The sequence below is a fragment of the Talpa europaea genome (assembly GCF_964194135.1).
Source record: "Talpa europaea genome assembly, chromosome: 15".
Lineage (NCBI taxonomy): Eukaryota > Metazoa > Chordata > Mammalia > Eulipotyphla > Talpidae > Talpa > Talpa europaea.
In genome coordinates this window covers 82,411,230-82,432,657 of record NC_140083.1, presented here as the reverse complement: position 1 = coordinate 82,432,657, position 21,428 = coordinate 82,411,230, and the positions used below count along the sequence as shown (strand labels likewise).

Sequence of the window (21,428 nt, the reverse complement as noted above, 5' to 3'; positions counted from 1 at the left end):
AATTCTGCCTCAGTGGTGTCAACCAACAAATCTCTAATTTGTACCCACAGGACAAAGCCTGTGTCGGGACTGAGACGGCCCATGAAGGGCATAAAATTCTTTTACTTTCTTTCCCACTTTTGTCTAGGTTTCTAGTGATAGACTGCCTTCTTCTGGAAACCACGGACATACCCATAATATAAATTCATAAAGTTGCAGTAGAGCTTTTTTATTTACTTTAATACCACGTGTTTCAATCATATTTTTTAATATAGATAGAAAAAGATCTCTGTTTTTGGTCTGTTGTTGACCCATGGTCTCGTGGTGCTTTTGTTCACTCAAGCAGAGATTTCTTTCAACTGTGCTGTCCGGCCCGTGTCCCTCGCGGGAACCTGCGGAGGCGTCTTAGCTAAGGTCTGTCCGTACAAATCCGGACCAGGCACTCCGAAGAGCAGATGACCGTTATGCCGTAGGACGTTCCTCCACGGGAACCGCGGGTGCAGCCCACTCAGACTCCGTAGCCACGAGGCCGTGGAGCCGTAATCATACACTCGCACACACGCAGCACCACGAGCATTCACTCTTAGAAAAACTTCTCACTATCTCGAACTGATCACCCTTTATCAGCGAGCTCCGGACGCTCCAGTGAGGATCCCATCCCTGACTGTTTAAAAGAGGGTATTTTAAGGGAATCACATTCACACTCACACACAAGAAGGGAGATCGCTTACCCAACGCAAACTCTTCGTTACTCACCTCTCCTTTGGGTGGAAAACTCAGCAAAATTTGAAGTCGGGCCCCACGTTCGGGTGCCACCGCCGCGGACCAGCACAGCAGTAGACGATGAGGCCGTCTCAGGGTTGAGAGACTGCGCAGGGTGGTCAGGGAGTCGGCGAATAAATGACAAACAGACAGACACACTTCAAGAGAGTGAAAATCTGAGTGTAATTTTCTTTGAGTTGGTGACCAGTATATATATGTTTTCTAAAAGCATAGGAACGGCGAACATCAGTGAAGAAATCAGCTTGCTTATAGGTTTAGCTTATCATTGACAGGGCCGTGATTTACATCTGGACCCAGGTGCATTCCTAAGTAGTTAAGCTATTAATTTTTCTTTTTGTTTTATATGATTACTTTTTGTTTTAACTACTCACTACCACTAAATTACTATTAATTAACACGGGTGAATTTACTTTTCACAATGTAATATTTTTATCATTAAGATTAATGCTAACAAGGCTAAGCATACAACAGAGAAATTATTAAGCTAACAGTTCTATTAATACACAGAGTTTAGTAACGTTTCATTTGAATGAGCCTAGTTATTAGATTTTGTATGTTCTCTTTTAATCAGCAACCAATGACCTTTTTAGACAGAGAAAGAGAAAAGATTTTAGAGAGACAGCTGTATCAGAATAAAGTTTGTGGGCCTTGAGAAGGCGAGATAAGGTTCCGTGCGTCAGCATTCCTGTAGTGGCTCCTATCTTTCAACAGGTGTTCGTCTTATCTATGTTTTCAGGGGGTTTTGCTGTTCTCCCCCTGCTTCAGGGAGTTTTGCTGTTCTCCCCCTGCGCGCTGGTTCCTTGCCCAGCGGGACCTAGGGACCTTGGCGAAAGCCATTAGCCCTAAAGGTCACTGCAGGGGGAGGTGCAGCAATTTTCCTTACTGGAGAGCGTGACGTCAGTGGCAGGCAGAGACATCCAATTCCACTCTCTCTCTCACTGCAGTCTGTCTGCGTCTGTCCCTGCGTGGCCATGTGGCTGTACCTGCTGGCCCTCATGGGCCTGTACTACCTTCTGCACTGGTACCGGGAGAGGCAGGTGGTGAGCAACCTCACAGACAAGTATGTCTTCATCACGGGCTGCAGTTCCGGCTTCGGGAACCTGCTGGCCAGGCAGCTGGACCAGCGGGGCTTGAGGGTGCTGGCCTCTTGCCGCACTGAGAAGGATGCAGAGAAGCTGAGGGCCCTGGCATCAAGCAGGCTGGAGACCGTGCTTCTGGATGTCACCAAGACAGAGAGCATCGCTGCGGCCACCCAGTGGGTGAAGGAGCGCACAGGGCACAGAGGTAGCACCCACTTCCCAAGTCCTTTCTCTCTCTGTGAAGGGGGGCCCCTTTGTCTGCTGCATGGGGGAGATTGCCCACCGGTTTTAATGACTTGAAGTTTTCATCTCCTCTCCCTACTAACCAGCCTGAGTCTTTCTTTGTCCACTGTTCCCCAACTCCCCATTTGGGGCTCTGGAATTTTTGGGAGACTTTGGCCTGATGTAGTTGGCAATCCAGAGTTCCTGTCAGGTGTGTGCTCCTCATCCAGCAGAAGTTCTCGATTTCTTGATGATGATTCCCTGTGGGAATCAGAAACTGCTCCTGTGAGGGTGGAGGGGGTGCTGGCCTAGAGCCCTACATGGGGACTGAGACACAATACTGGAGCCAGGAACTTGGCCGGGTGTGACCTTAGCACTCTACGGGATCTTGCTGGTGACAGTGACCATCCCACAGGGAGTGAACACCTCATCTCACAGGACAGCCCTCAGCCCTCAGGACTTCCCAAGGAGTTAACCGGCCTGTTGCCATGCACTGTCCTTGTTTTCCCTCTCCCTTTCCATGGCCCTCTCCTCTCCCCCACACCCATACATGTGCTTACACACTCCCTGCAGAGGCTGCTCAGAAAACCTGACATGCAGGAGGAACCCATCATATCTACAAGGCCTCGTTTGTGTGGGTGCCCAGAACATTGGGCCTAAGTGGTGTCCTCCAGCAACTCAGGGGTCGGCTTTTCCCTTCTGCAGGCGGCCTGTTGTCTCTGCCCTACCCTCTCCCCGTGCTGCCTGCCCACGGTCCCCCCTGGATGGAGGGTGAGTGGGGACCACAGCTGGGGACTCCCTCAGGGCACAGCTCAGAGGTGCTCTCTCTCCCCCTCTGTGTCCAGGACTCTGGGGCCTGGTCAATAATGCTGGCGTCATTGCACCCTTTGTCCCGAATGAGTGGCTGACCAAAGAGGACTTCATGAAGGTCCTGGACGTGAACCTGCTGGGGGTGATCGAGGTGACCCTGAGCCTGCTGCCCCTAGTGAGGAAGGCGAGGGGCCGCGTGGTCAATGTCTCCAGTGTCCTGGGCCGCGTGTCCCTATTTGGAGGGAGCTATTGCATCTCCAAGTTTGGCCTCGAGGCCTTCTCGGACTCCCTCAGGTACTGCATGCCTTGAGCCCTCGCTCTGTCCTCCTGTGTCCTGGCCTCCAAGGAGACTGGTCCTGGGGTTCATCACAGACTAGATCCCTGTAGATCCCTCTCTTGCTTTGTCATGTCACTAGTGAGGACCTTTCTCTGTTTGGGGTGTCAGGATGGCTCCAGGTCTCAGGAGTTGATTTCAGCATGTCTCTGAAGTGGACAAGCTCCAAGTCAGAAAGTACCTGAGGCAGAATAGGAACCAGGATGATTTGCCGAGGAGACATGCACGCCGGCCTGTGCGGCTCAGTCTTGGCATGCCCTTCAGTGTGCACGCCATAGATGGGGTTGAACACACAACTGTGTGTGTGAAAACTCTGACCCTGAGAATGAAGCAAAAGTAGAAATGGTGTGGTCGTGTCCCCTGGGGGCGGGTCAGAGGAGCCATTGCTGCTCTCTGTGCACCTTCAATTAGAGGAGGGCCCTAGAAATAGGGTCTGAGTTGGGGCTTGGGACGAACGGGCTTCGAAACTGGAAACAGGGCAAAGTCAACCGGGAGAGCTTCCCAAATGAAAGAATTTCATCAGTCCAGGCCGAGTGAGTAGTGGCCGACCGCCTGTGCTGGGGGATCCGGGGTATAGACTAGGCCTCGCCTGGCTGAGGGATCAGGGCATGGGGAGATGAGGGTCTCTAGAGGGATGTGCTCCCTGGCAAGTTGTGCACTTCTGGCTGGTGGCATAGGTCCTATCAAGAGCATTTCATGGAAACTACTTCCTGAAATCAGCAGTAGAGACCCCGCTGGCTGCAGGTGAGTCTGCCTCTGGATGTGGGTGTGTGAGAGGGAAGGCAGAGAAGCTCTCAGGAGACAGCTCAGAGGACTGAGGTCAGAGAGATGCTAGAACGGGATGGAGGGAGGGGATAGAGGTGTAGGCAAAGATAAAATGGGCAAAGTCTGGAGAGCTATTGGATCTGGGGGTGTAGGGAGAAACAGCTGTAACCGGTGCCATGACGTAGAATAGGCAGGACTGAGAGCTAAGGAACCTGCGTCTGGGAAATGTTTGTAAACGTGAACAAACCTTCCATGACAATCCTCCTCTAGGCCTCTGCACTTTGGCTTTCCCTACGTCTGGAGATACCCCACCAATCCTGTGTTCGGGTGGTTTTGGTTTTGCTTATCTTTTGTGTTTTCTCTCCAGTCTCTGACTTGGCCCCTCTGTCTATGAACCTTCAGGAGGGAGCTCTCCTTCTCTGGGGTGAAGGTGGCCGTGATTGAGCCTGGTCACTTCAGGACTCAGATGACACGTCTTGAAACAGTTACTGGAAACATCCAGAGGACATGGGATCGGGCCAGCCCCGAGATCAAGGAGCTCTATGGGGAGAAGTTCCTGGCATCCTGTGAGTGAGCAGTAGACTGTGCAGAGAGACATTTGGGTAGATCCACTGGGCCCATGTGGCCAGTTATAACCCAAAAAACGTATCCAGGCTTGGGAGACCTGGGGACCAGCCTCATCTGGTCTGTCAGTATTTCGGGAGGAAACTGAGAGACAGAGGGAAGACTCCGGTGTCTCAGAGCACAGCAGGTGTCTCTATAGCATCTGGGTTCCAGGTCCTTCCGTTTTTGTGTTTATTGCCCCCTCTGCCTTGCACATGCACATAATACAGAAATTAGAGCTCAGGGGGGTCTAATTTGGGGGTCTCCTGGGCTATGAGTGGGAAGGCCCCAATAAAATCTAGGGGACTGATTTGGGCATCATTTAGACATTTTTCAATAGAAATGAAGCCCAAAGACCAAAGGCTGGGAATGAGAATATTTGGGCTGGTTTCTTTCTGAACAGACTTGAAATCAGTTGAAATGGTACACTCAAAGTGGAGTCAGAGTCCGGTCACTGTGTCAGACTGCATGGAGCACGCCCTGACCGCCTGCCACCCCCGCACCCGATACTCAGCTGGCTGGGACGCCAAGTTCGTCTACATCCCTATGAGCTACTTGCCGACCTTTGTGGTGGACGCCATGTTGGCCTGGTTCTCTCCAAAGCCTGTAAGGGATGACTGAGGTGCTTGCTATGTTGAAGCTGCTACGGTGGGAGCTGGGAGTGAGGGGGTTAAAGAGAGGGCGCTTTCACGTCACTACGGGAATATATCCCATGTCCTCAGGCCTCTTCTGGGGGATTCTAGGGATTTTAGAAGCAAAAACCCAAATTCTATGGCTGAGAGGCAGGGCCTAATGCACACGCCTCTCCCCTGAGGGGCCACCGAGATCTCGAGCCACATGCCCCTGTGTTCTCTGAGAAATCCACACTGGCAAGAGGATGAGCAACTGGAGGGCGCAGCCGCTCCTACTGTGCAGTGTCAAGCCTGGAAACTGACGGCGGTGACCTGCAGAAAGTGAGGGTCCCTCTGCACTGAGGATACCCCGTGGACAGGGAAGGCCATGTGCAGGACAACCACCAGGTGACCCATTATCCGCAGGTGCCAACTCAAGGGAAGGCTGTGTTCTGAGACCCAGCCGCATCCTCAGCCCGCAGGAGAGCCACCTAGACGCTCGTAGACCATCAATAAGCCAGAAAGTACAGACCAAAGAACACTCTGTGTCGTGATGTTCATCTTTGATTCATTATTGTCCAAAGATGCACCTGAGGCCTCAGATTTACTTTATGTAAATGTAATATGGAGCCAGTTCTCCACCGTTGCTGACTTTCCCAACTGGATCTGAAGTTAAAATAAACCCGTTTTTACTGCAATGTATTGTGGACGTATTCTGCGAGGAGGCTGTCTTTAAAGTTTAGTTCCTTCATTTTTTAGAGACTAGAAGGAGAGGGGGTTTAAGGCTGGCTTGACACAGCCGTAGCGACAGGAGGCCATGCAGGACCGCACGTTGACTCTCCATGATGCCCGTGTCTAATTCCTGGAACCTGTGAATTTGTCACCCGGCATGGAAAAGAGTAGTTAAGTAAATTGCTGATGACACTAAGGATGCTACTGCTGTGGTTTTAACACAGGAGGGTGTCAGGAGTCATAGCAGGGAGACTGCACAGGCCCAAAATAATCCCGGAGCCTGGGACTGTGGGAGGAAGCAGAAGAGCAGCCAAGACGGGAAGGGTCCAGCCTGCCCTTGAGACAGAGCAAACCCAGGGGAAAGCACAGCAGAGGCAACAATTCTGTTAGCAGTTGACAATTAGCCCAGACATATGCCCACAGAACCTCCTAGAAGACACACGTATCAGCTTCATCAGATCCCCCAGACCATGACTTCCATGTGGAGAAGAAAGAGTAGGGAGGAGGGGCAAGAAGAGCAGGAGCAAAGCTGCCTAAAGGAACAGTTGAGGGGCCTCCCTGGTGACTCAAGGTTTAAGCACCACACTATGCAGCAATCCCAGCCTCTGCAGCAGGAGTTCGACCACCGGCCAGCTAGGGAGCAACCCACATGGTGCAGCAGACCTCTCCTGTCTTGCCCGCTGCTCCCCTCAGCAGTGTATTTCGTCAGTCTGCCTGTTCTGCTCCCCACTCGGCCTCTGGAGAGTCCTCTCACCCCCGCACCTCTAGCCTGTGCTCCAGTTCTTGATGCATAAATAAATAAATGCTTTTTTAGAAAAAGAAAGAAAAGGGGAATGTATTGGCTCACATTATTGGAAAGTCCCGGGCCAAGCCGGGACCACCTTTAGCCAGTGGATTAATCACATGACTGGACCTCGATGTTTCCAGCAAGGAGAGTTTCGGTGGAGGATGAGTGAATCATGTGCCCATGTGGTAGTTGTGCCACTCAAATCACAGTTATGCAAACAACTGCTAAATAAAATTGGGAAAAATTAAAGAAAAAAAAAAAGCGCCCCAAGGTAGGCCTGCAACAATGAGATAAAAATACCACTGCATGGTTGAGCGCTGGGTTGCCAAGCTGCCCGGAGCCTCTGCAGCATCGGTTCGATCCCCGGCCACCGGCCAGGGTCCCACAGGGAGTGCAGACCTCTCCTGCCGCCCGCTGCTCCCCTCGGCAGTGTACTTCTGTCCTTCTGCCTGCTCTGCTCCCCGCTCTGGCTCTGGTGAATTCTCTCACCCTCCCGTGCTTCTGACTGTACCCAGTGCTTGTATAAATAAATAAATAAATAAATCTTTCAAAGAAAAAAATAACGCTACACACTGATCTTAAGAGAGGAGGGAAGGGCCTCTCCGGTGGCGCAGCGGTTGAGCGCTGGGTTGCGAAGCTGCCCGCGGCCTCTGCGGCGCCGGTTTGATCCCCGGCTGCTCCCCGGCCACCGGAGGAGGGTCCCACATGGTGCGCAGACCTCTCCTGCCGCCCGCTGCTCCCCTCAGCAGTGTACCTCAGTCCTTCTGCCTGCTCTGCTCCCTGCTCTGGCTCTGGTGAATTCTCTCACCCTCCCGCGCTTCTGACTGTACCCAGTGCTTGTATAAACAAACAAACAAACAAACAAATAAATGAATAAAAAACATGCCTCTAAAAAAAAAAAAAAAAAAGAGAGGAGGGAAAAACTATCTTTCTTAAGTTCATAAGGTCCATCTCAGAGGACAGGCCCACACGGGAGTCACTGTAGTCAGGTGACCTCTCATTATCCTAGCAGAAAATGGCCAGGAAAGATGGAGCTGAGACGCCACCTCCTATTAGACAGAAATACTCAGAAGCAGGGGTGCTCAGCTTTGTTGTGGTTCTGCCCCAAGCTCAGCTTGCACGTGATTCAGCAGTGTGACATACTTTTGTTTTTCAAAAGATTTTCTTGGTCTCTGAGTCCCGTCAATTCTGCCCAAAAGCCTCATACTCAGAGAGATGGTGATTTCCCTCCAGTACCTGCCAGGTGAGGTGGCCTTTCACAAAAGCTGCTGGCATGGATTTTGACTTCCCTGCAATGGGGTAGATGTCATGGGGAAAAAGTCAGTGCAGGCTGGAGGTGCAGGGGTGAAAGAATTCAGAGACAAGTGTAAAACAGCACAGACTGCTTTAAGGAAATACACTGCTAGGAGGAGTAGCAAGAGACAGGAGAGGTCTGCGGTGCAGAGAGAGGGTCCCGAGCTGGATCTATACTCCAGGCATCCTCGACTGGACAGGGGACTGGTCCCGGGTGTGCCCTGACTCATGAGCAAGTTGGCATAAGGGGTCGTGGGCTCTTTGGATCATCAGCTTCATTCCAGGATCCACGGCAGCTCCACCCACCCCTTTGTCCACTCAAGCCTCCCAACTGAACTGCCGGGCTAGAAATGGGGGCTTAGATTTTTCTTTAAGATTTATTTATTTATTTATACAAGCACCGGGTACAGTCAGAAGCGCGGGAAGGTGAGAGAATTCACCAGAGCCAGGGCAGGGAGCAGAGCAGGCAGACTGACGAAGTACACTGCTGAGGGGAGCAGCGGGCGCGGCAGGAAAGGGACCCTCACCAGTGGCCGGGGATCGAACCGGTGCTGAGAGGCTGCAGGCAGCTTCGCAGCCCAGCACTCAACCGCTACATCACCAGGGAGGCCCAGGGCTTACATTATTAATTCCGTAGAGACACCAGGACAGTAGAGGCCCATGTTTGGCAACAGGTCCTTCTAGGAGGGTCCTGGCATTCACCCCAGGAATCAGCAACACACGCTGCAGGACCAGCCTTTCGGTGCTGCGGCCGCTTCCCCTGCAGGAACACAAGCTCCAGCCTGAGCGGCTCCCTGCGATGGAGTTCATCTAAAGGCAGAAGCTAGACGTGACCTGTCCGTTGTGCCTGCTGGGTCGGTCCCTTGGGTGGGACCCGGGTCTGTGGGAAATCTCCTCCCAGAGCCTCAGTCTGCAGCTGCGCATCAGAGCTGCAATGATTGTGGTCGGTGAGGGAGATGGCAGAGCAGTGAACTGGCCCTTGTCCCAAGCCCGCTCCCAGCTCCCTCGCCCTCAACAGGGTCACCCTGACACTAGCTGACTGTAGCCTGCCCTCTTGGGGTGTGGGCTCCCCTTCTTGGTGAGGTGAGCACACACAGCCCAGTCTCAGTGTCTGAGGCTCAGATGAGATGTGGCTTGGGCACGGGAGGCCTCGGGTAGGGCAGAGGGCAAAGTCACCCTGGAGCACTGGGGACGAGGCAGAGCACCCGTGTCGCCACTCTGAGAATGCTTTGGGTTTTCCTTCCAGCAAAGCTCCACCTGACCTCTCCCTTCTGTTTCTTGCCTCTGAGGACAGACACCCCTTCTCTAACAACAACGCCTTTACTCCAGAAAGCTGCTTTGTGAAGAAGAGACCTTTCAGACCTGTATCGCCTTCTGTCCTCAGAGTTGGGCAGCGACATCGGTTCTCAGGAGTGCACTTGTGTGCGCAGCCCGCTGAGGACACCAGGTCTGAGAGGGGCTTGACGACTATCCTGTGTGCAATCAAAGCAAGGCTGCCTCTAGAGCGCTTCCAGGTCAGGAAGATCCAGGGTCAGTGTGCTGGGGAGGAGGACTCTGACCTCCACTTGGAAGAGGGTGGGCCTTGTTGCTCCGCGGGGCTGTGGCATCGGGTGCCCTTAGGGGCAGGATTGGGTGATCAAGAGCACATATCAGAGCTCGCAAAAAAGTCCAAAGGGTGTACGGGGGAGGGGGAAGGGCAGGAAAAGAGTTCTGAAACACAGGAGGGAAACTGATTTTCCTTACTGGAGAGCGTCACGTCGGTGGCAGGCAGAGACGTCCAATTCCACTCTCTCTCTCACTGCAGCCTGTCTGCGTCTGTCCCTGCGTGGCCATGTGGCTGTACCTGCTGGCCCTCGTGGGCCTGTACTACCTTCTGCGCTGGTACCGGGAGAGGCAGGTGGTGAGCAACCTCTCAGACAAGTATGTCTTCATCACGGGCTGCAGTTCCGGCTTCGGGAACCTGCTGGCCAGGCAGCTGGACCAGCGGGGCTTGAGGGTGCTGGCCTCTTGCCGCACTGAGAAGGATGCAGAGAAGCTGAGGGCCCTGGCATCAAGCAGGCTGGAGACCGTGCTTCTGGATGTCACCAAGACAGAGAGCATCGCTGCGGCCACCCAGTGGGTGAAGGAGCGCACAGGGCACAGAGGTAGCACCCACTTCCCAAGTCCTTTCTCTCTCTGTGAAGGGGGGCCCCTTTGTCTGCTGCATGGGGGAGATTGCCACCGGTTTTAATGACTTGAAGTTTTCATCTCCTCTCCCTACTAACCAGCCTGAGTCTTTCTTTGTCCACTGTTCCCCAACTCCCCATTTGGGGCTCTGGAATTTTTGGGAGACTTTGGCCTGATGTAGTTGGCAATCCAGAGTTCCTGTCAGGTGTGTGCTCCTCATCCAGCAGAAGTTCTCGATTTCTTGATGATGATTCCCTGTGGGAATCAGAAACTGCTCCTGTGAGGGTGGAGGGGGTGCTGGCCTAGAGCCCTACATGGGGACTGAGACACAATACTGGAGCCAGGAACTTGGCCGGGTGTGACCTTAGCACTCTACGGGATCTTGCTGGTGACAGTGACCATCCCACAGGGAGTGAACACCTCATCTCACAGGACAGCCCTCAGCCCTCAGGACTTCCCAAGGAGCTAACCGGCCTGTAGCCATGCACTGTCCTTGTTTTTCCTCTCCCTTTCCATGGCCCTCTCCTCTCCCCCACACCCATACATGTGCTTACACACTCCCTGCAGAGGCTGCTCAGAAAACCTGACATGCAGGAGGAACCCATCATATCTACAAGGCCTCGTTTGTGTGGGTGCCCAGATCATTGGGCCTAAGTGGTGTCCTCCAGCAACTCAAGGGTCGGCTTTTCCCTTCTGCAGGCGGCCTGTTGTCTCTGCCCTACCCTCTCCCCGTGCTGCCTGCCCACGGTCCCCCCTGGATGGAGGGTGAGTGGGGACCACAGCTGGGGACTCCCTCAGGGCACAGCTCAGAGGTGCTCTCTCTCTCCCTCTGTGTCCAGGACTCTGGGGCCTGGTCAATAATGCTGGCGTCATTGCACCTTTTGTCCCGAATGAGTGGCTGACCAAAGAGGACTTCATGAAGGTCCTGGACGTGAACCTGCTGGGGGTGATCGAGGTGACCCTGAGCCTGCTGCCCCTAGTGAGGAAGGCGAGGGGCCGCGTGGTCAATGTCTCCAGTGTCCTGGGCCGCGTGTCCCTATTTGGAGGGAGCTATTGCATCTCCAAGTTTGGCCTCGAGGCCTTCTCAGACTCCCTCAGGTACTGCATGCCTTGAGCCCTCGCTCTGTCCTCCTGTGTCCTGGCCTCCAAGGAGACTGGTCCTGGGGTTCATCACAGACTAGATCCCTGTAGATCCCTCTCTTGCTTTGTCATGTCACTAGTGAGGACCTTTCTCTGTTTGGGGTGTCAGGATGGCTCCAGGTCTCAGGAGTTGATTTCAGCATGTCTCTGAAGTGGACAATCTCCAAGTCAGAAAGTACCTGAGGCAGAATAGGAACCAGGATGATTTGCCGAGGAGACATGCACGCCGGCCTGTGTGGCTCAGTCTTGGCATGCCCTTCAGTGTGCACGCCATAGATGGGGTTCAACACACAACTGTGTGTGTGAAAACTCTGACCCTGAGAATGAAGCAAAAGTAGAAATGGTGTGGTCGATCCCCTGGGGGCGGGTCAGAGGAGCCATGGCTGCTCCCTGTGCACCTTCAATTAGGGGAGGGCCCTAGAAATAGGGTCTGAATTGGGGCTTGGGACGAATGGGGCTTGGAAACCTGGAAACAGGGCAAAGTCAACCGGGAGAGCTTCCCAAATGAAAGAATTTCATCAGTCCAGGCCGAGTGAGTAGTGGCCGACCGCCTGTGCTGGGGGATCCGGGGTATAGACTAGGCCTCGCCTGGCTGAGGGATCAGGGCATGGGGAGATGAGGGTCTCTAGAGGGATGTGCTCCCTGGCAAGTTGTGCACTTCTGGCTGGTGGCATAGGTCCTATCAAGAGCATTTCATGGAAACTACTTCCTGAAATCAGCAGTAGAGACCCCACTGGCTGCAGGTGAGTCTGCCTCTGGATGTGGGTGTGTGAGAGGGAAGGCAGAGAAGCTCTCAGGAGACAGCTCAGAGGACTGAGGTCAGAGAGATGCTAGAACGGGATGGAGGGAGGGGATAGAGGTGTAGGCAAAGATAAAATGGGCAAAGTCTGGAGAGCTATTGGATCTGGGGGTGTAGGGAGAAACAGCTGTAACCGGTGCCATGACGTAGAATAGGCAGGACTGAGAGCTAAGGAACCTGCGTCTGGGAAATGTTTGTAAACGTGAGCAAACCTTCCATGACAATCCTCCTCTAGGCCTCTGCACTTTGGCTTTCCCTACGTCTGGAGATACCCCACCAATCCTGTGTTCGGGTGGTTTTGGTTTTGCTTATCTTTTGTGTTTTCTCTCCAGTCTCTGACTTGGCCCCTCTGTCTATGAACCTTCAGGAGGGAGCTCTCCTTCTCTGGGGTGAAGGTGGCCGTGATTGAGCCTGGTCACTTCAGGACTCAGATGACACGTCTTGAAACAGTTACTGGAAACATCCAGAGGACATGGGATCGGGCCAGCCCCGAGATCAAGGAGCTCTATGGGGAGAAGTTCCTGGCATCCTGTGAGTGAGCAGTAGACTGTGCAGAGAGACATTTGGGTAGATCCACTGGGCCCATGTGGCCAGTTATAACCCAAAAAACGTATCCAGGCTTGGGAGACCTGGGGACCAGCCTCATCTGGTCTGTCAGTATTTCGGGAGGAAACTGAGAGACAGAGGGAAGACTCGGTTTCACAGAGCACAGCAGGTGTCTCTATAGCATCCGGGTTCCAGGTCCTTCCGTTTTTGTGTTTATTGCCCCCTCTGCCTTGCACATGCACATAATACAGAAATTAGAGCTCAGGGGGGTCTAATTTGGGGGTCTCCTGGGCTATGAGTGGGAAGGCCCCAATAAAATCTAGGGGACTGATTTGGGCATCATTTAGACATTTTTCAATAGAAATGAAGCCCATGGACCAAAGGCTGGGAATGAGAATATTTGGGCTGGTTTCTTTCTGAACAGACTTGAAATCAGTTGAAATGGTACACTCAAAGTGGAGTCAGAGTCCGGTCACTGTGTCAGACTGCATGGAGCACGCCCTGACCGCCTGCCACCCCCGCACCCGATACTCAGCTGGCTGGGACGCCAAGTTCGTCTACATCCCTATGAGCTACTTGCCGACCTTTGTGGTGGACGCCATGTTGGCCTGGTTCTCTCCAAAGCCTGTAAGGGATGACTGAGGTGCTTGCTATGTTGAAGCTGCTACGGTGGGAGCTGGGAGTGAGGGGGTTAAAGAGAGGGCGCTTTCACGTCACTACGGGAATATATCCCATGTCCTCAGGCCTCTTCTGGGGGATTCTAGGGATTTTAGAAGCAAAAACCCAAATTCTATGGCTGAGAGGCAGGGCCTAATGCACACGCCTCTCCCCTGAGGGGCCACCGAGATCTCGAGCCACATGCCCCTGTGTTCTCTGAGAAATCCACACTGGCAAGAGGATGAGCAACTGGAGGGCGCAGCCGCTCCTACTGTGCAGTGTCAAGCCCCTCAGTGTGTGCCTTGTCTCTGGGCAGCCTGGAAACTGACGGCGGTGACCTGCAGAAAGTGAGGGTCCCTCTGCACTGAGGATACCCCGTGGACAGGGAAGGCCATGTGCAGGACAACCACCAGGTGACCCTTTATCCGCAGGTGCCAACTCAAGGGAAGGCTGTGTTCTGAGACCCAGCCGCATCCTCAGCCCGCAGGAGAGCCACCTAGACGCTCGTAGACCATCAATAAGCCAGAAAGTACAGACCAAAGAACACTCTGTGTCGTGACGTTCATCTTTGATTCTTTATTGTCCAAAGATGCACCTGAGGCCTCAGATTTACTTTATGTAAATGTAATATGGAGCCAGTTCTCCACCGTTGCTGACTTTCCCAACTGGATCTGAAGTTAAAATAAACCCGTTTTTACTGCAATGTATTGTGGACATATTCTGCGAGGAGGCTGTCTTTAAAGTTTAGTTCCTTCATTTTTTAGAGACTAGAAGGAGAGGGGGTTTAAGGCTGGCTTGACACAGCCGTAGCGACAGGAGGCCATGCAGGACCGCACGTTGACTCTCCATGATGCCCGTGTCTAATTCCTGGAACCTGTGAATTTGTCACCCGGCATGGAAAAGAGTAGTTAAGTAAATTGCTGATGACACTAAGGATGCTACTGCTGTGGTTTTAACACAGGAGGGTGTCAGGAGTCATAGCAGGGAGACTGCACAGGCCCAAAATAATCCCGGAGCCTGGGACTGTGGGAGGAAGCAGAGGAGCAGCCAAGACGGGAAGGGTCCTGCCTGCCCTTGAGACAGAGCAAACCCAGGGGAAAGCACAGCAGAGGCAACAATTCTGTTAGCAGTTGACAATTAGCCCAGACATATGCCCACAGAACCTTCTAGAAGACACACGTATCAGCTTCATCAGATCCCCCAGACCATGACTTCCATGTGGAGAAGAAAGAGTAGGGAGGAGGGGCAAGAAGAGCAGGAGCAAAGCTGCCTAAAGGAACAGTTGAGGGGCCTCCCTGGTGACTCAAGGTGTTAAGCACCACACTATGCAGCAATCCCAGCCTCTGCAGCACGAGTTCGACCACCGGCCGGCTAGGGAGCAACCCACATGGTGCAGCAGACCTCTCCTGTCTTGCCCGCTGCTCCCCTCAGCAGTGTATTTCGTCAGTCTGCCTGTTCTGTTCCCCACTCGGCCTATGGAGAGTGCTCTTAACCCCGCACCTCTAGCCTGTGCTCCAGTTCTTGATGCATAAATAAATAAATGCTTTTTTAGAAAAAGAAAGAAAAGGGGAATGTATTGGCTTACATTATTGGAAAGTCCCGGGCCAAGCCGGGACCACCTTTAGCCAGTGGATTAATCACATGACTGGACCTCGATGTTTCCAGCAAGGAGAGTTTCGGTGGAGGATGAGTGAATCATGTGCCCATGTGGTAGCTGTGCCACTCAAATCACAGTTATGCAAACAACTGCTAAATAAAATTGGGAAAAATTAAAGAAAAAAAAAAAGCGCCCCAAGGTAGGCCTGCAACAATGAGATAAAAATACCACTACATGGTTGAGCGCTGGGTTGCCAAGCTGCCCGGAGCCTCTGCAGCATCGGTTCGATCCCCGGCCACCGGCCAGGGTCCCACAGGGCGTGCAGACCTCTCCTGCCTTCTGCTGCTCCACTCGGCAGTGTACTTCTGTCCTTCTGCCTGCTCTGCTCCCTCTCTGGCTCTGGTGAATTCTCTCACCCTCCCGCGCTTCTGACTGTACCCAGTGCTTGTACAAATAAATAAATAAATCTTTCAAAAAAAAATACGGCTGCACGCTGATCTTAAGAGAGGAGGGAAAAACTATCTTTCTTAAGTTCATAAGGTCCATCTCAGAGGACAGGCCCACACGGGAGTCACTGTAGTCAGGTGACCTCTCATTATCCTAGCAGAAAATGGCCAGGAAAGATGGAGCTGAGACGCCACCTCCTATTAGACAGAAATACTCAGAAGCAGGGGTGCTCAGCTTTGTTGTGGTTCTGCCCCAAGCTCAGCTTGCACGTGATTCAGCAGTGTGACATACTTTTGTTTTTCAAAAGATTTTCTTGGTCTCTGAGTCCCGTCAATTCTGCCCAAAAGCCTCATACTCAGAGAGATTGTGATTTCCCTCCAGTACCTGCCAGGTGAGGTGGCCTTTCACAAAAGCTGCTGGCATGGATTTTGACTTCCCTGCAATGGGGTAGATGTTCATGGGGAAAAAGTCAGTGCAGGCTGGAGGTGCAGGGGTGAAAGAATTCAGAGACAAGTGTAAAACAGCACAGACTGCTTTAAGGAAATACACTGCTAGGAGGAGTAGCAAGAGACAGGAGAGGTCTGCGGTGCAGAGAGAGGGTCCCAAGCTGGATCTATACTCCAGGCATCCTCGACTGGAGAGGGGACTGGTCCCGGGTGTGCCCTGACTCATGAGCAAGTTGGCATAAGGGGTCGTGGGCTCTTTGGATCATCAGCTTCATTCCAGGATCCACGGCAGCCCCACCCACCCCTTTGTCCACTCAAGCCTCCCAGCTGACCTGCCGGGCTAGAAATGGGGGCTTAGATTTTTCTTTAAGATTTATTTATTTATTTATTTATACAAGCACCGGGTACAGTCAGAAGCGCGGGAGGGTGAGAGAATTCACCAGAGCCAGGGCAGGGAGCAGAGCAGGCAGACTGACGAAGTACACTGCTGAGGGGAGCAGCGGGCGCGGCAGGAAAGGGACCCTTGCCAGTGGCCAGGGATCGAACCGGTGCTGAGAGGCTGCAGGCAGCTTCGCAGCCCAGCACTCAACCGCTACATCACCAGGGAGGCCCAGGGCTTACATTATTAATTCCGTAGAGACACCAGGACAGTAGAGGCCCATGTTTGGCAACAGGTCCTTTTAGGAGGGTCCTGTCATTCACCCCAGGAATCAGCAACACACGCTGCAGGACCAGCCTTTCCGTGCTGCGGCCGCTTCCCCTGCAGGAACACAAGCACCAGCCTGAGCGGCTCCCTGCGATGGAGTTCATCTAAAGGCAGAAGCTAGACGTGACCTGTCCATTGTGCCTGCTGGGTCGGTCCCTTGGGTGGGACCCGGGTCTGTGGGAAATCTCCTCCCAGAGCCTCAGTCTGCAGCTGCGCATCAGAGCTGCAATGATTGTGGTCCGTGAGGGAGATGGCAGAGCAGTGAACTGGCCCTTGTCCCAAGCCCGCTCCCAGCTCCCTCCCCCTCAACAGGGTCACCCTGACACTAGCTGACTGTACCCTGCCCCTCGTGGGGTGTGGGCTCCCCTGCTTGGTGAGGTGAGCACACACAGCCCAGTCTCAGTGTCTGAGGCTCAGATGAGATGTGGCTTGGGCACGGGAGGCCTCGGGTAGGGCAGAGGGCAAAGTCACCCTGGAGCACTGGGGACGAGGCAGAGCACCCGTGTCGCCACTCTGAGAATGCTTTGGGTTTTCCTTCCAGCAAAGCTCCACCTGACCTCTCCCTTCTGTTTCTTGCCTCTGAGGACAGACATCCCTTCTCTAACAACAACGCCTTTACTCCAGAAAGCTGCTTTGTGAAGAAGAGACCTTTCAGACCTGTATCGCCTTCTGTCCTCAGAGTTGGGCAGCGACATCGGTTCTCAGGAGTGCACTTGTGTGCGCAGCCCGCTGAGGACACCAGGTCTGAGAGGGGCTTGACGACTATCCTGTGTGCAATCAAAGCAAGGCTGCCTCTAGAGCGCTTCCAGGTCAGGAAGATCCAGGGTCAGTGTGCTGGGGAGGAGGACTCTGACCTCCACATCGAAGAGGGTGGGCCTTGTTGCTCCGCGGGGCTGTGGCATCGGGTGCCCATAGGGGCAGGATTGGGTGATCAAAAGCACATATCAGAGCTCGCAAAAAAGTCCAAAGGGTGTACGGGGGAGGGGGAAGGGCAGGAAAAGAGTTCTGAAAGACAGGAGGGAAACTGATTTTCCTTACTGGAGAGCGTGACGTCAGTGGCAGGCAGAGACGTCCAATTCCACTCTCTCTCTCACTGCAGCCTGTCTGCGTCTGTCCCTGCGTGGCCATGTGGCTGTACCTGCTGGCCCTCGTGGGCCTGTACTACCTTCTGCGCTGGTACCGGGAGAGGCAGGTGGTGAGCAACCTCTCAGACAAGTATGTCTTCATCACGGGCTGCAGTTCCGGCTTCGGGAACCTGCTGGCCAGGCAGCTGGACCAGCGGGGCTTGAGGGTGCTGGCCTCTTGCCGCACTGAGAAGGATGCAGAGAAGCTGAGGGCCCTGGCATCAAGCAGGCTGGAGACCGTGCTTCTGGATGTCACCAAGACAGAGAGCATCGCTGCGGCCACCCAGTGGGTGAAGGAGCGCACAGGGCACAGAGGTAGCACCCACTTCCCAAGTCCTTTCTCTCTCTGTGAAGGGGGGCCCCTTTGTCTGCTGCATGGGGGAGATTGCCACCGGTTTTAATGACTTGAAGTTTTCATCTCCTCTCCCTACTAACCAGCCTGAGTCTTTCTTTGTCCACTGTTCCCCAACTCCCCATTTGGGGCTCTGGAATTTTTGGGAGACTTTGGCCTGATGTAGTTGGCAATCCAGAGTTCCTGTCAGGTGTGTGCTCCTCATCCAGCAGAAGTTCTCGATTTCTTGATGATGATTCCCTGTGGGAATCAGAAACTGCTCCTGTGAGGGTGGAGGGGGTGCTGGCCTAGAGCCCTACATGGGGACTGAGACACAATACTGGAGCCAGGAACTTGGCCGGGTGTGACCTTAGCACTCTACGGGATCTTGCTGGTGACAGTGACCATCCCACAGGGAGTGAACACCTCATCTCACAGGACAGCCCTCAGCTCTCAGGACTTCCCAAGGAGCTAACCGGCCTGTGGCCATGCACTGTCCTTGTTTTCCCTCTCCCTTTCCATGGCCCTCTCCTCTCCCCCACACCCATACATGTGCTTGCACACTCCCTGCAGAGGCTGCTCAGAAAACCTGACATGCAGGAGGAACCCATCATATCTACAAGGCCTCGCTGGTGTGGATGCCCAGATCATTGGGCCTAAGTGGTGTCCTCCAGCAACTCAGGGGTCGGCTTTTCCCTTCTGCAGGCGGCCTGTTGTCTCTGCCCTACCCTCTCCCCGTGCTGCCTGCCCACGGTCCCCCCTGGATGGAGGGTGAGTGGGGACCACAGCTGGGGACTCCCTCAGGGCACAGCTCAGAGGTGCTCTCTCTCTCCCTCTGTGTCCAGGACTCTGGGGCCTGGTCAATAATGCTGGCATAGCTGATCCCTCGGCCCCGAATGAGTGGCTAAGCAAGGAGGACTTCATGAAGGTCCTGGACGTGAACCTGCTGGGGGTGATCGAGGTGACCCTGAGCCTGCTGCCCCTAGTGAGGAAGGCGAGGGGCCGCGTGGTCAATGTCTCCAGTGTCCTGGGCCGCGTGGCCCTTGTTGGAGGGGGCTACGGCATCTCCAAGTTTGGCCTCGAGGCCTTCTCGGACTCCCTCAGGTACCGCATACGCAGAGCCCTCGCTCTGTCCTCCTGTGTCCTGGCTTCCAGGGAGCCTGATTCTTGGTGTCCATCACAGACTTGGAGACTAGATCCCTGTAGATCCCTCTCTTGCTTTGTCATGTCACTAGTGAGGACCTTTCTCTTTTTGGGGTGTCAGGATGGCTCTAGCTGTCAGGAGTTGATTTCAGCATGTCTCTGAAGTGGACAAGCTCCAAGTCAGAAAGTACCTGAGGCAGAATAGGAACCAGGATGATTTGCCGAGGAGACATGCACGCCGGCCTGTGCGGCTCAGTCTTGGCATGCCCTTCAGTGTGCACGCCATAGATGGGGCTCAACACACAACTGTGTGTGTGAAAATCTGACCCTGAGAATGAAGCAAAAGTAGAAATGGTGTGGTCGTGTCCCCTGGGGGCGGGTCAGAGGAGCCATTGCTGCTCTCTGTGCACCTTCAATTAGGGGAGGGCCCTAGAGATAGGGTCTGAATTGGGGCTTGGGACGAACGGGGCTTGGAAACCTGGAAACAGGGCAAAGTCAACCAGGAGAGCTTCCCAAATGAAAGAATTTCATCAGTCCAGGCCGAGTGAGTAGTGGCCGACCGCCTGTGCTGGGGGATCCGGGGTATAGACTAGGCCTCGCCTGGCTGAGGGATCTGGGCATGGGGAGATGAGGGTCTCTAGAGGGATGTGCTCCCTGGCAAGTTGTGCACTTCTGGCTGGTGGCATAGGTCCTATCAAGAGCATTTCATGGAAACTACTTCCTGAAATCAGCAGTAGAGACCCCACTGGCTGCAGGTGAGTCTGCCTCTGGATGTGGGTGTGTGAGAGGGAAGGCAGAGAAGCTCTCAGGAGACAGCTCAGAGGACTGAGGTCAGAGAGATGCTAGAACGGGATGGAGGGAGGGGATAGAGGTGTAGGCAAAGATAAAATGGGCAAAGTCTGGAGAGCTATTGGATCTGGGGGTGTAGGGAGAAACAGCTGTAACTGGTGCCATGACGTAGAATAGGCAGGACTGAGAGCTAAGGAACCTGCGTCTGGGAAATGTTTGTAAACGTGAGCAAACCTTCCATGACAATCCTCCTCTAGGCCTCTGCACTTTGGCTTTCCCTACGTCTGGAGATACCCCACCAATCCTGTGTTCGGGTGGTTTTGGTTTTGCTTATCTTTTGTGTTTTCTCTCCAGTCTCTGACTTGGCCCCTCTGTCTATGAACCTTCAGGAGGGAGCTCTCCTTCTCTGGGGTAAAGGTGGCCGTGATTGAGCCTGGTCACTTCAGGACTCAGATGACACGTCTTGAAACAGTTACTGGAAACATCCAGAGGACATGGGATCGGGCCAGCCCCGAGATCAAGGAGCTCTATGGGGAGAAGTTCCTGGCATCCTGTGAGTGAGCAAAAGACCATGGAGAGAGGGAAAATCACTGTCTGAACACCTTAATCCGTTATTAGTGTCGTTGACTCTCAATTCCTTGTCCAGGTCTGACTCACCACACACTGGGACATTTAGGTCCATCCAGTAGATCCATGTGGCCAATTATAACCCAAAAAAAGAATCCAGACATGGGAGACCTGGGGACCAGTCTCATCTGGTCTGTCAGTATTTCGGGAGGAAACTGAGAGTCAGAGGGAAGACCCCCAGAGACTCACAGGAGGTGTCTCTAGAACATCTGGGTTCCAGTTCCTTCTGTTTTTGTGTTTATCGTCCCCTCTGCCTTGCACATACACATAATACAGAACATTGAGCTTGAGGGGGCCTAATTTGGGGGGTCTCCTGGGCTATGAGTGGGAAAGCCCTAATGAAATCTCAGGCGCAGATTTGGGCATCATTTTGGGGTTTTGGGAATACTTAGAAATTTTTCAATAGAAATGAAGCCCAAAGACAGAAGGCTGGGAATGAGAATATTTTGGGCTGGTTTCTTTCTGAACAGACTTGAAATCAGTTGAAATGGTAGAAACAAAGTGGCATCAGAGTCTGGTCATGGTGACGGACTGCATGGAGCACGCCCTGACCGCCTGCCACCCCCATACCCGATACTCTGCTGGCTGGGACGCCAAGTTCATCTACATCCCTATGAGCTACTTGCCAACCTTTCTGGTGGACGCCATGTTGGCCTGGTTCTCCCCAAAGCCTGTAAAAGAAGCCTGAGGTACTTACTATGTTGAAGTTGCTACTGTGGGAGTTGGGAGTGAGGGGGTTAAAGAGAGGGAGATTTCACGTCACTACGGGAATATATCCCATGTCCTCACCTTTTCTGAGGTTATTGGGGATTTTAGGAGCAAAGAACCAAATTCCATGGCTGAGAGACAGGGGCTTAACACACACACCTGTCCCCTGAGGGACCTCTGAGATCTCAAGCCACATGACCCTGT

The 21,428-nt window shown here is 53.5% G+C and overlaps 3 protein-coding genes across 3 annotated transcripts; all 3 read left to right on the top strand.

Moving 5' to 3' along the window:
* Nucleotides 1-1,733: 1,733 nt before the first annotated feature.
* LOC311185559 (retinol dehydrogenase 16-like) lies at nucleotides 1,734-8,812 on the top strand (the record flags this gene model as incomplete). Its single annotated transcript, XM_084256181.1, has 5 exons — nucleotides 1,734-2,046; nucleotides 2,909-3,167; nucleotides 4,375-4,538; nucleotides 4,979-5,181; nucleotides 8,765-8,812. The coding sequence occupies 5 exons, from the start codon at nucleotides 1,734-1,736 to the stop codon at nucleotides 8,810-8,812; spliced, it is 987 nt and encodes a 328-aa protein (XP_084112307.1).
* Nucleotides 8,813-9,829: 1,017 nt separating this feature from the next.
* Nucleotides 9,830-16,610, top strand: LOC311185558 (retinol dehydrogenase 7-like; the record flags this gene model as incomplete). The annotated part of the gene is made up of 5 exons (XM_084256180.1): nucleotides 9,830-10,142; nucleotides 11,004-11,262; nucleotides 12,471-12,634; nucleotides 13,074-13,276; nucleotides 16,563-16,610. The coding sequence occupies 5 exons, from the start codon at nucleotides 9,830-9,832 to the stop codon at nucleotides 16,608-16,610; spliced, it is 987 nt and encodes a 328-aa protein (XP_084112306.1).
* A 1,018-nt stretch (nucleotides 16,611-17,628) lies between these two features.
* Nucleotides 17,629-21,204, top strand: LOC311185557 (retinol dehydrogenase 7-like; the record flags this gene model as incomplete). Its single annotated transcript, XM_084256179.1, has 4 exons — nucleotides 17,629-17,941; nucleotides 18,803-19,061; nucleotides 20,279-20,442; nucleotides 20,987-21,204. The coding sequence occupies 4 exons, from the start codon at nucleotides 17,629-17,631 to the stop codon at nucleotides 21,202-21,204; spliced, it is 954 nt and encodes a 317-aa protein (XP_084112305.1).
* Nucleotides 21,205-21,428: the final 224 nt, after the last annotated feature.